Source organism: Chelonia mydas, chromosome 25 (genome assembly GCF_015237465.2).
Source record: "Chelonia mydas isolate rCheMyd1 chromosome 25, rCheMyd1.pri.v2, whole genome shotgun sequence".
Lineage (NCBI taxonomy): Eukaryota > Metazoa > Chordata > Testudines > Cheloniidae > Chelonia > Chelonia mydas.
In genome coordinates, this window is record NC_057858.1 from 978,379 (window position 1) to 994,016 (window position 15,638).

Here is a 15,638-nt window from a genome sequence, read left to right on the forward strand (position 1 = left end):
GCACCAGGAAATTGCCCTCTACACTTTCCAAAAACTTCCTGGATTGTCTGTGCACTGCTGTATTGCTCTCCCAGCAGATATCAGGGTGATTGAAGTCTCCCATGAGAACCAGGGCCTGTGATCCAATATCTTCCGTGAGTTGCTGGAAGAAAGCCTCGTCCACATCATCCCCCTGGTCCGGTGATCTATAGCAGAGTCTCACCAAGACATCATCCTTGTTGCTCACACTTCTAAACTTAACCCAGAGACGCTCAGGTTTTTCTGCAGTTTCATACCAGAGCTCTGAGCAATCATACTGCTCTCTGACATACGGAGCAACTCCCCCACCTTTTCTGCCCTGCCTGTCCTTCCTGAACAGTTTATATCCATCCATGACAGTACTCCAGTCATGTGAGTTATCCCACCAAGTCTCTGTTGTTCCAGTCATGTCATAATTCCTTGACTGTGCCAGGACTTCCAGTTCTCCCTGCTTGTTTCCCAGGCTTCTTGCATTTGTGTATAGGCACTTCAGATAACTCGCTGATGGTTCCTCTTTCTCAGTATGAGGCAGGAGCTCTTCCCTCTCGTGTCGTCCTGCTCGTGCTTCCTCCCGGTATCCCACTTTCCGACTTACCTCAGGGCTTTGGTCTCCCTACCCCGGTGAACCTAGTTTAAAGCCCTCCTCAATAGGTTAGCCAGCCTGCTTGCGAAGATGCTCTTCCCTCTCTTCGTTAGGGGTCAGTGTATAATTCCACTATCAGTGTATAAAAGAGGGGTCACAGAGAGTGTGTCTTTGTCCGGCTGAGGGATGAATGGAAAGTCCCACCATTCACTGATCTGAGTCCATTGCAACAAGCATACATATGTTAGTGTACCTGTAACCACTGAGCCAGGACATTAGGACTGTGCTTCATTGGCAATAAGCCTGGCTGAGTGACTTCATTACAGAACTGAGTCTGTGGTCTTATTGGGCAGTTGGATTGGAGCCTACTTTAGAAGCCAGTTGGCCAGAGCCCAGTGCAGCTCACAGAGAGAACACACACACAGTGAACAACTGACCTCAACAGTCTTCAAATACCTGAAAGACTGCCATAAAAAAGATGGAAAAAAGTTGTTCTTTCTTGGCACAGAGGGCAGGACAAGAGGCAATGGTTTCAGACTACAGCATAGCAGGTTTAGATTAAATCTTAGGAAAAACTGTTTAACTCTAAAAAGAAAAGGAGGACTTGTGGCACCTTAGAGACTAACAAATTTATTTGAACATAAGCTTTCGTGAGCTACAGATCACTTCATCGGATGCATTCAGTGGAAAATACAGTGGGGAGATTTATATACACAGAGAACATGAAAGAATGGGTATTACCATACACACTGTAAGGAGAGCGATCAGATAAGGTGAGCTATTACCAGCAGGAGAGCGGGGGTGGGAGGGGGTTTGGACTTTTTGTAGTGATAATCAAGGTGGGCCATTTCCAGCAGTTGACAAGAACGTCTGAGGAACAGCAGGGGGGGAAATAGTTTTACTTTGTGTAATGACCCATCCACTCCCAGCCTTTATTCAAGCCTAAGTTAATTGTATAAACATGAATAAAGACTGGGAGTGGATGGGTCATTACACAAAGTAAATCTATTTCCCCCCCTGCTGTTCCTCAGACGTTCTTGTCAACTGCTGGAAATGGCCCACCTTGATTATCACTACAAAAAGTCCGGCCCCCCCGCTCTCCGCCACTCTCCTGCTGGTAATAGCTCACCTTACCTGATCATTCTCATTACAGTGTGTAGGGTAACACCCTTAGTTTTATGTTCTCTGTGTATATAAATCTCCCCACTGTATTTTCCACTGAATGCATCCGATGAAGTGAGCTGTAGCTCACGAAAGCTTATACTCAAATAAATTTGTTAGTCTCTAAGGTGCCACAAGTCCTCCTTTTCTTTTTGTGGATACAGACTAACACGGCTGCTACTCTGAAACCTGTTTAACTGTAGGAACAGTAGAACGATGGACCAGACTGCCTAGGGAGACCATGGAAGCTCCTTCACTGGAGGTTTTCAAAAGGAGGCTGGATAGCCATCTGTCTTGGATGGTTTAGACACAACAAATACTGCCCCTTCGCAGGGGGTTAGACTAGATGACCCTGGCAGTCCCTTGCAACCTGTGATTCTATAATTTTGGATGAAGGGGAACCTGAATGTATGGATCTGAGACAGTCTGATCCTGAACACTTTCCTGCCTTGTTACAGGATATATATATATATTTTTTTAATTTCAACAACAGGAGCTTGAATTGGAGGCCGATTCTTCGCTGGATGAGAATGTGGGTGTTGCTTTGGCATCATCTCCTTCTGAGGATGTTACTCAGTCCCATGGACTAGTGGACAGAGTGGTGACAAAGTTTTAAAATGGCCATCAGTATCTTTGGAAGCAGCCAACCTCCTATTTTCCACTACAAGGAATAATGTGTCTCTGCCAATACTAGAAGGACTTCGGCAAACAGCTAAAGCAGAATCCATCCTCATGTCATCCAGTTTCAAAGAAGGCTAACAAATTATACCGAATTCCATATGAAGTGTTTTCTTGCTTTCATGTTCACCTTCCAGCTAATTCACTTGTTGTGGCGGCAGCAGTCTAGAGTTCTAAGTCAGGTCATGTATATTCCACTCCATATGAAAGAGAAGGGAAAACGTTGGACTCTGTAGGAAGAAAATTTTTCTTCAGCTTCTTTAAATATGATAGTGGCCAATTACCAAACAGTGATTTCCAGATATCTATTTCATCTTTTGAGAGACTTTTCACTTTCCATCAAAAATCTTCCAGAGCACCAACAAAAATTAATGCAGTTATAAAGGAAGATCATAATGTTGCAGAACACACTCTCAACATCTTTTGATGTTTCAGACACTGCTTCCAGATTGATAGCTCTCTGTAGACGTGCATGTTTAAGATCTTCATCATTACCTATAGAGACAGTCTAGAATAGAGCACTTTTTTTTAATTTAATTTAATTTTATTTTTTTAAGTGAATCATCTCTTCAGGACTAAAACTGATAAAGTTTTAGAAAAGGAAAGAGACATAGTCTATCTCTAGATCTTTGGATCTGCTACATTTCCTTGCTCCTACATTCCTATGCTGGTATGCAGTCTATCCACCACCTTCTTCGTATTATGCCCAAAGAAGACAGCAGTCCCCATAGCAGCGACATCAGTAACACAGGAACAGATCCTATGACACCTCAGATGAAGCCAAAGAATTCTTCAGCTACATCTTCATTGCATAGTGGTCAGACCACAGGTTTGACATGAAGATTGAAACCTGTGAGCCTGTCTTAGAGAGCTCTACCCATATTTTAGGAGACAGTCTATCTCATTTCTATGATGTGAGAGTTTTCCATACCTTTGGACACAGTAAAGGAAGGTTATACCATCCAATTCGAATCCCTTCCTCCATACAACCTCCCCTCTCTTTTCAGGGATCCTTTTTATGAGAGGATACTAAGGACAGAAATACAAACTCTCTTACAAGCAGGCGCAGTAGAAGAGTTTCCAATAAGTTCCAGGAACATAGGTTTTTACATCTGTTTTCTGATCCTAAAAGAGGACATGGTCTGTGATTTTAGATGTCAGGAATCTAAACAGATGTATCAAGAGTTTCAATTTAGAATGCTAATTCTCGCATATATTATCTCCTCCCTTTCTACTTTAGATTAATTCACTGCTATCTTGAAAGTGCTTACTTACATATCTCTGTAAGACCTTCTCACTGAAAATATCTTTGTTTCACCGTCAGTTGAGACCACTTTCAGTACAGAATCCTACCATTCAGCTCGTCCACTGAGCCCAGAGATTTTACGAAATGCCTATCTGTGGTAGCAGAGTATCTGAGAAGACGTGTGTGTGTGTGCGCGTGCGCTCATCTGTCTATAATTAGATGATTGGCTCTTAAAACCTTCCTTCAAAGAGGAATTGAGAAATATTCAGTTCACTTACTGCCTGTTCAAGAATCTTGGCCTTCTAATAAACAAAAAGAAGTCTCTTGTGTCTCCATCACAGAGAATCATCTACATTGGTGCAATCCTCGATTCCAGAGAGGGTTCATGAAGCTGTGCTTCAGTATTCAGGGCCTACTTCTGTAGCCCTGTCAGAAAGTGATTTACTTGACTTTAATAAGTCTTTTGACCTAACAACATATTATGTACTACAGATGCAGAATGAGGTCACTTCAACACTGGGTATCAGGAAACATCAAACCGAGTGTGGACAGCATGTTCAAGACACTATGGACAGCATGTTCAAGACAATTGCTGTTCTGAATTTTTTTTTTAATATCTCTTAACAGGTTGGCTGAAGCCAGAGAATGTTCTCAAAGTACTTTTATTCATCCCTGCTCCTCCTACTGTAATATTTTGGAAGTGTCTGATGAAACTAGGTTGGGGGGCACATCTAAACAGTTTATTAATTTGAGGCCTTAAGAATCTCCAGGAATCCCTTTTACATATAAATGTGTTAGGTCTGAGAGCTATCCTTCTAGGTCTGAAGTTGTATCTCCCACAAATGCAGAACTCAGTAGTCCAAGTTCCTATGGACAATATGTCATCAATGTATTAAGTGAACAGACAGAGAGGAGCTTGTTTTGTCTTCTCTTTGCAAGGAGGCAATAAAACTGTGTGATTAGTGTATTATACTCAGTTGGCTTACATGTAGCGGGAGCTCGTAGTGAAGTTGTGGGTTGGTTGAGCAGGGATTCCAGGCAGATGCTCAAGTGGTGAGTAAAGGATTCGGTGGCTGAGGACATTTTCAACCTATGTGGCTTCCTAGACATTTGTCTTTTTGCCACCAGAGTCCATAGCAAGTGTCCCTATTTAAGAGTGAGCTCACAGTCAGTGACAGGTGCATTCCTCAGGTGGGCAATAGTTGTACTGCCTGAGTTTTTCCCCCTTCCCACTAACGTTAAAGGTAATAAAGAAGGTAAACCAGGACGCGACCAAAATTATTCAAAATTGCTCCAGTTCTGTCCAAGACAACAATGTATATCGAGTTACTTCTCCTGTTCAAAGGGAATTATAAGATGCTACTGGTGACAGTGGACCTATTTTCCCAGCAGGGAGGGGAGAGTCTTTCATCCAGCTTCCAGTTGTTGCATCTAATGGCTTGGGCAGCAGTACTTTAACTGATTTAGAAGTCTTGTTCTATTGAGGTGCAATGTGTTTTTAATTCTAGGAAACCATCCAGTAGAAAATATTATGACCTTGAAATAGGAAAGGTTTGTTTTATGGGCGTCTGATAAAAGCGTTGATCCGGTCTCGACTCCTAATCAGTATATTATAGAATATTTGTTTCACCTGAAAATTATGGGTGTAGCTACCTCCTTGCTTTAAATCCACTGATCAGCGGTAACAGCTTTTCATATACATATTGATGGTAAATCTGTTTTCTCACACAACTCAGTTGAAAGGTTTATTGAGTTTGGATCTGCCAGTAGAAAACCCAGTTTTTCTATGGTATTTAAACTTAATATTAAAACAACTTATGTCCCCTTAGTTTGAACCTCTCTCAAGGTGTTCTTTATTTCACCTGTCCATAAAAACAGTTTTTATAATAGCAATCACATCTGCTAGAAGGATTAGTGAAATACATGCTTTGATGGCTGAGCCTCATGTGGTTTTTCATGAAGACTTCACCCCTGATTTCTTCATGAAGTAATTTAAGATTTTCAAGTTAATTAATATTAATTTTACCAGTGTTCTTTCTTGGACGCCAGGCACATAACGATCAGCCCACACTGCATGTTTTAAATGCAAAAAGAGTTGTATTGTATTACCTGGACAGAACTAAAGACTTTAGGGGTTCTCCTAAATTATTTTCTATGTTGAGCACGGTAAGGGCCTAGTTTTTTCTGCCCAGTTCTAGCCTGAGTCTAGATGGCTCAGACAGTGTGTAGAGGAGAGTTATAAGATTTCGTCTCCCTCCTCCTCCTCCTCCTGGTCTTAGGCTATGTCTATACAACAGGTGTTACAGTGGTACTGCTGTGGTGCTATGGCTATGTTTCCTACATTGACAGAAGGGCTTTTTCCATCGATGTAGTTAATCCACCTCTCTGAGAGGTGGTAGCTAAATCTTCTTTTGATCTAGTTGCATCTACACTGGGGATAAAGTTGACCTAGCTATGGCACTCCGCATGAAATTTTTCACAGCCCTGAGCAATGTAGCTAGGTCAGTTGAATTTTTAAGTGTAAACCAGGCCTAGAACTCACTCTACAAGAGCAGTTGAAATATTTAAAGCTGACACTTGAGGTTCACTTCACACTTTCAGTAAACACTGTGTGTTAAATTTGCAGCCAGATCTGATGGCAGAGTGATACTTCAATCCTTGTTTAATTTGGACTTCTTGTCCCTCCCTCCATTCTTGGAATACTGCTTGCCAAGCTATCCCAAGAGTGGGAATATGCTGAGGACACTCCAAAAAGAAATGTAGATCATTTACACGTAACCAGAGTTCTTCGATATGGACTCTGTGTATTCATACACAGGGTTTCTACAGGTATATTAGCAACAAGAAGGTGGTCAGGGAAGGTGTGGGACCCTTACTGAATGGGGTAGGCAACCTAGTGACAGAGGATGTGGAAAAAGCGAATGTACTCAATGGTTTTTTTGCCTCGCTCTTCACAGAGGTCAGCTCCCGGGCTGCTGCACTGGGCAACACCGTATGGAGAGGAGGTGAGCAGCCCTCAGTGGTGAAAGAACAGGTTAAGGACTATTTAGAAAGGCTGAACATGCACAAGTCCATGGGTCCAGATCTAATGCATCCAAGGGTGCTGAGGGAGTTGGCTGATGTGATTGCAGAGCCTTTGGCAATTATCTATGAAAATTGGTGGCGATCGGGGGAGGTCCCGGACGATTGGAAAAAGGCAAATATAGTACTCATCTTTAAAAAAGGGAAAAAAGAGAACCTGGGGAACTACAGACCAGTTAGCCTCACTTCAGGTCCTGGGAAAATCATGGAGCAGGTTCTCAGAGAACCCATTTTGAAGCACTTGGAGGAGAGGAAAGTGATCAGGAACAGTCAGCATGGATTCACCCAGGGCAAGTCATGCCTGACCAACCTGATTGCCTTCTATGATGAGATAACTGGCTCTGTGGATATGGGGAAAGCAGTGGATGTGATATATCTTGACTTTAGCAAAGCTTTTGATACAGTCTCCCACAATATTCTTTCCAGCAAGTTAAAGAAGTATGGGCTGGATGATTGGACTATAAGATAGATAGAAAGCTGGCTAGATTATCGGGCTCAGCGGCTAGTGATCAATGGCTCCATGTCTAGTTGGCAGCCGGTATCAAGCGGAGTGCTCCATGGGTTGGTCTTGGGACCGGTTTTGTTCAACATCTTTATTAATGATCTGGATGATGGGACAAATTGCACCCTCAGTAAGTTTGCAGATGACACTAAGCTGGGGGGGAGGTAGATACAATGGAGGGTAGGGATAGGGTCCAGAGTGACCTGGACTAATTGGAGGATTGGGCCAAAAGAAATCTGATGAGGTTTAATAAGGACAAGTGTAGAGTCCTGCACTTAGCAAGGAAGAATCCCATGCACTGGGGCCTGACTGGCTAAGCAGTTCTGCAGAAAAGGATGTAGGGGTTACAGTGGACGAGAAGCTGGATATGAGTCAACAGTGTGCTCTTGTTGCCAAGAAGGCTAATGGCATATTGGGCCGTATTAGTAGGAGCATTGCCAGCAGATTGAGGGAAGTGATTATTCCCTTCTATTCGGCACTGATGAGGCCACACCTGGAGTATTGTGTCCAGTTTTGCGCCCCACGCTACAAGAAGGATGTGGAAAAACTGGAGAGAGTCCAGTGGAGGGCAACAGAAATGATTAGGGAGCTGGAGTACATGATTTATGAGGAGAGGCTGAGGGGACTGGGATTATTTAGTCTGCAGAAGAGAAGAATGAGGGGGGATTTGATAGCTGCTTTCAACTACCTGAAAGGGGGTTCCAAAGAGGATGGATCTAGACTGTTCTCAGTGGTAGCAGATGACAGAATGAGGAGTAATGGTCTCAAGTCACAGTGGTGGAGGTTTAGGTTGCCTATTAGGAAAAACTTTTTCACTAGGAGGGTGGTGAAGCACTGGAATGGGTTACCTAGGGAGGTGGTAGAATCTCCTTCCTCAGAGGTTTTTAAGGTCAAGGTTGACAAAGCCCTGGCTGGGATGATTTAATTGTGGATTAGTCCTGCTTTGAGTAGGGGGTTGGACTAGATGACCTCCTGAGGTCCCTTCCAACTCTGATATCCTATGATTCTGTGTGGACAAGGGGGGATCCAGTGGATCTAGTGTACTTAGATTTTCAGAAATCCTTTGACAAGGTCCCTCACCAAAGGCTTTTACGCAAAGTAAGCTGTCATGGGATAAGAGGGAAGGTCCTCTCTTGGTTCAGTAACTGGTTAAAAGATAGGAAACAAAGGGTAGGAATCAATGGTCAGTTTTCAGAGTGGAGAGAGGTAAATAGTGGTTATCCCTAGGACTCTGTACTGGGCCCAGTTCTATTCAACATATTTATAAATGATCTGGAAAAAGGGGTAAACAGTGAGGTGGCAAAGAGCTAGAAAAGGATCTCACAAAACTGGGTCATTGGGCAACAAAATGGCAGATGAAATTCAATGTTGATAAATGCAAAGTAATGCACACTGGAAAACATAATCCCAACTATTCATATAAAATGATGAGGTCTAAATTAGCTGTTACCACTTAAGGAAGAGATCTCTGAGTAGTTGTGGATAGTTCTCTGGAAACATCCACTCAAAGTGCAGCGGCAATCAAAAAAGTGAACAGAATGTTGGGTATCATTAAGAAAGGGATAGATAAGACAGAATAATCGTATTGCCTCTATATAAATCCATGGTATGCCCACACCTTGAATACTGCATGCAGATATGGTCGCCCCATTTCAAAAAAGATGCATTAGAATTGGAAAAGTTTCAGAAAAGGGCAACAAAAATTATTAGGGTTATGGAACAGCTTCCATATGAGGCGAGATTAATAAGACCGGGATTTTTCATCTTGGAAAAGAGATGAAAAAGGGGGGATATGATAGATGTCTATAAAATAATGACTAGTGTGGAGAAAGTAAATAAGGAAGTGTTTTTACACCTTCTCATAACAAAAGAACTAGGAATCACCAAATTCAATTAATAGGCAGCAGGTTTGAAACAATCAAAAGTGAGTATTTTTTCACACAATGCAGTCAACTTGTGGAACTCTTTGTCAGAGGATGTTGTGAAGGCCAAGACTATAACAAAGTTAAAAAAAAAAAACTAGATAAATTCATGGAGGATAGGTCAATTAATGGCCATTGGCAGGGATGGTGTCCCTAGTCTCTGTTCGCCAAAAGCTGGGAATGGGCGATGGGATGAATCACTTGATGATTACCTGTTCTGTTCATTCCCTCTGGGGCACCTGGCATTGGGCACTGCTGGAAGAGAGAATACTGGTCTAGATGGACTTTGGTCTGACCCAGTTTGGCCGTTCTTATGTAATGGGCATGCCCAAGCAATGTCTTTACAACAGTTAAAATTATTCCTATTGGTATAGGCATTACATTTGAATATAATGTGTATTTTACTTTTAACTGGCTGTACTTTAATGCAGGCACGTATTTAACAACAACACAAAACACACAACACAGTCTTCGTCATGACAGTAGACCCATGGTGTTCTCAGTTGTTCTGCTGGTGCCAGCTTGCCTGTACACTGTCTGAAAAACAAAAATATTTTGTAGCCCCTGGTCGGGACAGATTATGGCTTAAAACACCCTTTCCATGATTTCAACTGAGGAATGGAACCATTTTAACTATGCCTTGTTTTGTTTGCTTGCCTAAATTTCTACCTGATATACTGTTGGGCTGGCTTTTTCTACAATGGTCACTGGACCTTCCCATTTCATCCCCAGAGAATGGTCCTTCTCTGCAAATTTATGATACATTACTTGGTCTCCAGCATTCCATTTGATAGTATTCTTTATCCAGCCCAGTCTTTTATTCACTTTTTTTAATATTAATACCCAGTTGTTTTGCTATTTTGTTGTGGATTCCTGGTAGTTTTTCTGTTAGGGCCTGAATCCATTGACCATTTAATACTTTGGGCTGCCACCCATCTGGGATATCTACAGCTAGCCTCCATGTTCAGGTGTCCTCATGTCCCTCTTATTGTTGCTACAAAGCGGGTATAACCATGGCTCGCTGGAACAGACCTTATGGCCAGAAAAATTAAACACAATGGTTCATCCCAATCTTTTTCATTTTCTTTAAGCATTTTCCTTAAAGCATCCTTTTAAGTTCGATTGGTTCGTTCTACCTGTCCTGAGGATTGAGAGTGACCCGCAATATGGAATCTTTGTTTGAATCCCAGTATTTTACACAGTTCTTTCATAGCTTCCCCCAATGAAGTGTGGCCCTTGGTCCGAATCGATTTCCTTAGGAAATCCCCATTGACTAAACACTACATTAAACAATTCTTGGGCTGTAGTGAGAGCTGTGTTAATCTTTGTGGAATCGCTTCTATCCATTTTGTAAATGAGTCTCCAATTATCAAACAATACTTATTTTGTTTGGGTGACTGGAAAAGGTCATATGTAATAGACTTGTAACGAGGCCCATGGGCCCTCAATTTTTTAGTGGGTGGTAGGACTCTTCTGTATCTTCTGGATCAGCATTGACCACTACACACTGCAGACAATTATTACACCACTATTTTATATCTTCCCTAAGAGTGGGCCACCAACCCGTATCTTTGACCCTTTCTACTGTTTTGTCCACCCCAAAATACCATCGCTAATGCATATATTGAATTACTTCAGTCCTTACTTGTTTAGGCACTAACCATCTTTTGGGCTGTTCCCTGAGGTCCAAACCATCCAGGTCTTTGTGTATGTACCCTTTCCCTTTGATTGTTTTCTGCTCCAGGATCTGTTCCATCTCCTTGTCCCCTTCCTGTAGGGCTTGCAAATCCAACATCTCTGGGCTTACCACCTGTTTGTGCACTCTAGTTACTACACTGATTACCTCCTTTTCTTCACAATGTGTGAGCAGAGCCCCTTGTTTGGTTAACATATTTGCTCTGTTATTCCAATCTCCTTCCTCACTTCTCGGTTTCTGATGTGCTTTAACATGTGTAACATAAGTATCTCCCTCTCTATCCTTGATTAAGGCCGTCACTTACTCCAGGTGTTGCTCATGAGCTGCTGGCTTTGTCTCCTATGCACATATCCCTAGCTGCCCAAGTGGGTAACTAAACCCTCTGCTCTGCATACCCAATCCAAATGAGTGAATATTGCCAGTGTGGCATCTCGATCCGCTGTCTGTGACACCTTTAGGACTGTCACCACTTCAGCAGCCTGTGCTGAGTGTGGTTTTACTGGTCCCTTTAATTCCTGGTTAATATTAACCTTTTTACAGCACCAAATCCTGTCTTAGCTCTCCCTTCACTGTAATAGCTGGACCTATTCACAAACAAAATTTGCATGTCTTCTTTCTATGCTCTCTGTAGGGTGAGTCCTGACTTTACTGGCTACTCTATCCTTTTATGGGAGCAGAGGGGACTCATGTTCTTGTCCTTGCACTATTAATCCGTATGGTACAGAGGATAGTATTTTTCCTTTTTCTACTATTATCCCCCAGTTTATGTGGGCAAAAGTCCATTGTGCCAACCGAGGATTGACTATCTGTACCTCCTGGGCTTTTCCTGATACAGTATACTTCAGTGGAGAATATGTTGTTTGTACTGTGATTTAGGATCCCCCAATCATGTATTCCCAGTGTTGCAAGGCCCATACTAGGGCTAAACAGTTTTACCCCTTGTGAAAAAGCTTGCTCCACACTGCTTAGCATTTTACATCCATAAGCAATGGGTTGTAACTTTCTCGTGCTTTGTTTCTGCAACAGCACTGCTTCCAGTGCTTACATGAGTACCAATTGTAGGATAAATGGCTCCTTCACTTTTGGGTACACTAGGGCTGGGCTAGATCCTCTTTCAGGATCAGTAACGTTATTGCCTGATCAGGCCCCCATGCCTATTGCCACCCTTTCTTTAGAAGAAAATACAGTGGGTGACTTTTGGCAGCATACATTTAAATAAAATCTCTTGAGAAATTCCAAGTTCCTAACAGAGCACTTAATGATGTTATATCAGTGGGGGCTGGAAGTTTCCCAATCAGTTCCACCCATTGTGCATCTAGGGTTCATCCCTCCTTTCCCAATATAACCCCTAAATATTTTACCTCTTTCAGTACCAATTGGGCCTTGGCTCTGCTAGCCTTAAATCTGGTTTCTTGGATAATCCTTAACACGTTTTCAGTGAGTCTATTGACCTACCCTCGGTCAATTCCATGCGCGCACATATCAACATAGGACGCTACCTTCTTTTCGTCTGCAGGTGCCAGTTTTTCCCACATTTTGACCACATGGGTGTGACAAAGTGCAGGTGTGTTATGAAACCCTGGGGCATTCTTGTGAAACAGAATTGCTGTCCCCTATAGGTGAAACCAAATTTGTACCAAGACTCTGGATGTAAGGGAATGGGAAAGAAAGCGTTTGTTAAATCTATCACTGAAAACCTCTATGCTGTGGCTGCTACTGTGGCAACTAGTTCTTGGTATTTAGCCACCACTAGAGCAGAGGCTGAAGTTACTGCATTCAATGCTCTAAAATCCACTGTCCTTGTTCAAGTCATCCTATACCCCTCAAGTACAGGCCAAACAGGGGCATTGTCAGTACTGGCCATTTGTCCAATATCGCCGCCTTCAAACAAACTTTCTATGGTTACTTTTATTCCTCCGCCTCTTGGGGATATTTATATTGGCACTGTGGGGAGGGATCAGGTCCTTATATCAAGACTCCTGCACCAATTTTCCTGCATTCCAATTTATTTTTGGCCTATACCCCAGGGAACCTTTCCACCCATGGATCCCAGTCGTTTACCTGCCCTCCTTCCGGGGCCTTAACTGCTGTACAGCTATCTATGAGATTTATAACATAAATAGGTACATTTACTGAATTCCCATTATTTGTCCATAAAAATCCATTAGCTAAGTCCACAACCAGCTTTTCCTTTTTAAGGTAGGGCATTCCCAATATTCCATCTGTCTTGCCTCTACCTCCAGCCTGATTCTGTACCTGAACAAAATATTTTACCCATGACTCCCTGAGAAACATGTTACCAGAACTTTAAGATTGCAAAGATAAGCACTCAGATGTTAAAAATTCCAGAATAAAGGTTGTCAGTGCAACCTTAATTTGGCCCTCCGTGCATATACATTGATAATCTTATCCAACATCATGTATAAAATCTGTAGTAAAGCCAGGAATAGAACCAGCTCTCCTGTGTGTCAGTTCAGTACCTTAAATATAAGAGGGTATCCTATTTCTTCTTGCCATTTTGTGTCTCATTCAGTGTCCATCCTGTATCCTTAATTGAGGGGGTCTGTAGAACAAATAGTATGTAAAATGTAATTAGATTGTGTCATCCTCTGTGGCAGTGTGTTTTGTGGCTGTGAAATTCACCCCTTGCCACCAGTGGTGCAAGTAGAAATAATTTCTTGCCAGTACTGCACTCATGGGAGGGACACAAGGGGGGGCACGTGACCCTCCATGTGACTCCTCCCCTGCCCCCACGCTCTCCCCGTCCCCTCCAACATCCCCCTTTGTAATACAAACATCAACATGCTTAACTACTCACTTTCCCCCCACATATGTAGTATTCAGTCGGTTTATATGGAATATCGGAGTTGGGTGAGAAGCCATTTCAGCATATGTATGACATATTAAAAGACAAATTTTAAGTAGAACTGTATCCTAAACTGCTTTATGGTATTGTATACAAACATTGCATTTGAATGGGGGATTCAACTTCCTTTCTAGGAACAGAACAGACTCCTGAAACTCCTACCAGTCCACAAAAGTGGTCCATAGTCATGCAAGTAGTCCCATTGTCTTCAGTGGGATTGATCAAATGACTAAGGGTTTACATGATTAGGTTCCAAGTTCGTAAATTGTTCTGGATGAAACTGACAATGCCTGAGGTGTCAGATCAGAAGGAGCTTCATTCAAATAAAGGTGGGCAGATGTGTGATACGTCTTAGCTCCATTGATAAGACGAGGACATATTTTCAGCGAAGTTCCTGGCAGATTCCTGAGGCAGCTGGTTTAAGGCCATCAGTGTCTGGCATTCTAATCTTCACTTATAGTTTTCTCACCCACAAAGCTGGAAAAGGAGGCATTTGTTTTCTTTGTTTTGCTGCTCCAGTTCCAGTTAGCAAAATGCATGTTAAACTAGTTTGGCTGCAAAGAAAAATTCTCGGTACACTGGGGACAACACCTGATTCCCATCAGACTGCAAAACTGGGCTGACATCAGAATCCAAACATCTTCTGGTCAGTGCAAGCAGAGGCATTTCTCTAATGATTTGGATTTGATGTGATGCAGTATGGATGTCATGGATAATTCAGACCAATGGGGAGAAACAGAATAAAAAATACTGTTAAACACCTTCCGTCCCCCCCACCTCTCCCCTGTTGAGGACTCCTGACCAAAGTAACAGCACAATACATGTGATAACAAACTTTAAATAAAGCCTTTGTTTAAGTTTGTTAGCATATGTATTGTGCTGTTAAAGCCATTTACAGAATGAATGCCTTCCCTAGCTGCTTTCTGCTCCTTTAAGGAGCAGAGCACAGCCCCACCCCATCCTGGGGGATGAGGGGGGACACCTAGCCCCAAGTCTTTGCGGTACCCCGTATCTGCTAAAGAGCTCTTGCCAGTACTGCATACTGGCAGGTACCACCCAACTTGCACTCCTGCTTGCCACAGAATTGTGCTCCAGAATCTGAACTTCCATTAAAAAAAAATCCATGCTTCTACCTCACATGGCTGTGGAAATGTCCTCTGTTCATGTTTTCAGGGTTAACAGATGCAGTGAGTCTGCTGGAAACAATAGCTCTGAAAGATGTGAACTGCCCCATTCATCTCAGTCAGGACCCTGTGGATTCCATTTCCATAGTTGTAGAATTTGGCATTTTCCCAAGATGCTATAGTATTTTGCCATGGACTTCACTAAACTTTCATTTTCTCGCTGCCCTGCAGCTACTCATTGCTGTCCAGCTTTCCCCAAAGGGGGAGCTAGTTGTATTCCAGTGCCTGTTTCCTGCACTGTTCCATGGAGCCAGACAGCAGGGAGTCAACAACATAGAGCTGAAAATCTGGCCTGCAGCCAGGAAGCAGAGGGAACTAGAAGTCCAGGATAGCTAGCTAGCAGCCTGGAAAGTAGTGTAGTGGCAAAGGCTGAGAGAAGTGGGGCAGGAAATGAGCCACTGAAACCAGCCAAATGCTCCTTTCATTGACTCCCCAGGGAGGAGGAAGTTTCTGAGCTGAGTCATCTAGACAGTGGAAGTGACTTAATCATTTTCACTAAAGCTTTGCAAAAAATATGTCCAGGGCAGAGAGCAGACATGGAAAATTTCAGCCCGATGGCTTAAAGTTTGATAAATGTATACACAACTGAAAGCAAGGGCTTATAATGGGACATTTTAAGCAGCCTTAAGACCGGGAGCTTGCAGAGTGAGTGTGTGTGTGTGTTAACAGGCATCATAATTCCCCCTATCCCCTACGTTTTG

At 42.7% G+C, this 15,638-nt stretch overlaps 1 protein-coding gene across 15 annotated transcripts in view; it reads left to right on the forward strand.

Annotated features, from left to right (window-relative positions):
• Positions 1 to 15,638, forward strand: part of RANBP3 (RAN binding protein 3) — a 177,015-nt gene that overhangs the window by 109,258 nt on the left and 52,119 nt on the right. For 5 of the 15 annotated variants that reach the window (XM_043535657.1, XM_043535656.1, XM_043535658.1 and 2 more), the window contains 2 exons: positions 2,256 to 2,294; positions 6,644 to 6,691. The exons of 6 other annotated variants lie outside the window; for them this stretch is intronic. In XM_043535657.1, coding sequence (XP_043391592.1) covers positions 2,256 to 2,294; positions 6,644 to 6,691 — 87 coding nt within the window. The remainder of the gene's footprint in view (positions 1 to 2,255; positions 2,295 to 6,643; positions 6,692 to 15,638) is intronic. 4 more of the 15 variants (XM_037885423.2, XM_037885426.2, XM_037885427.2 and 1 more) reach the window with 1 other exon arrangement.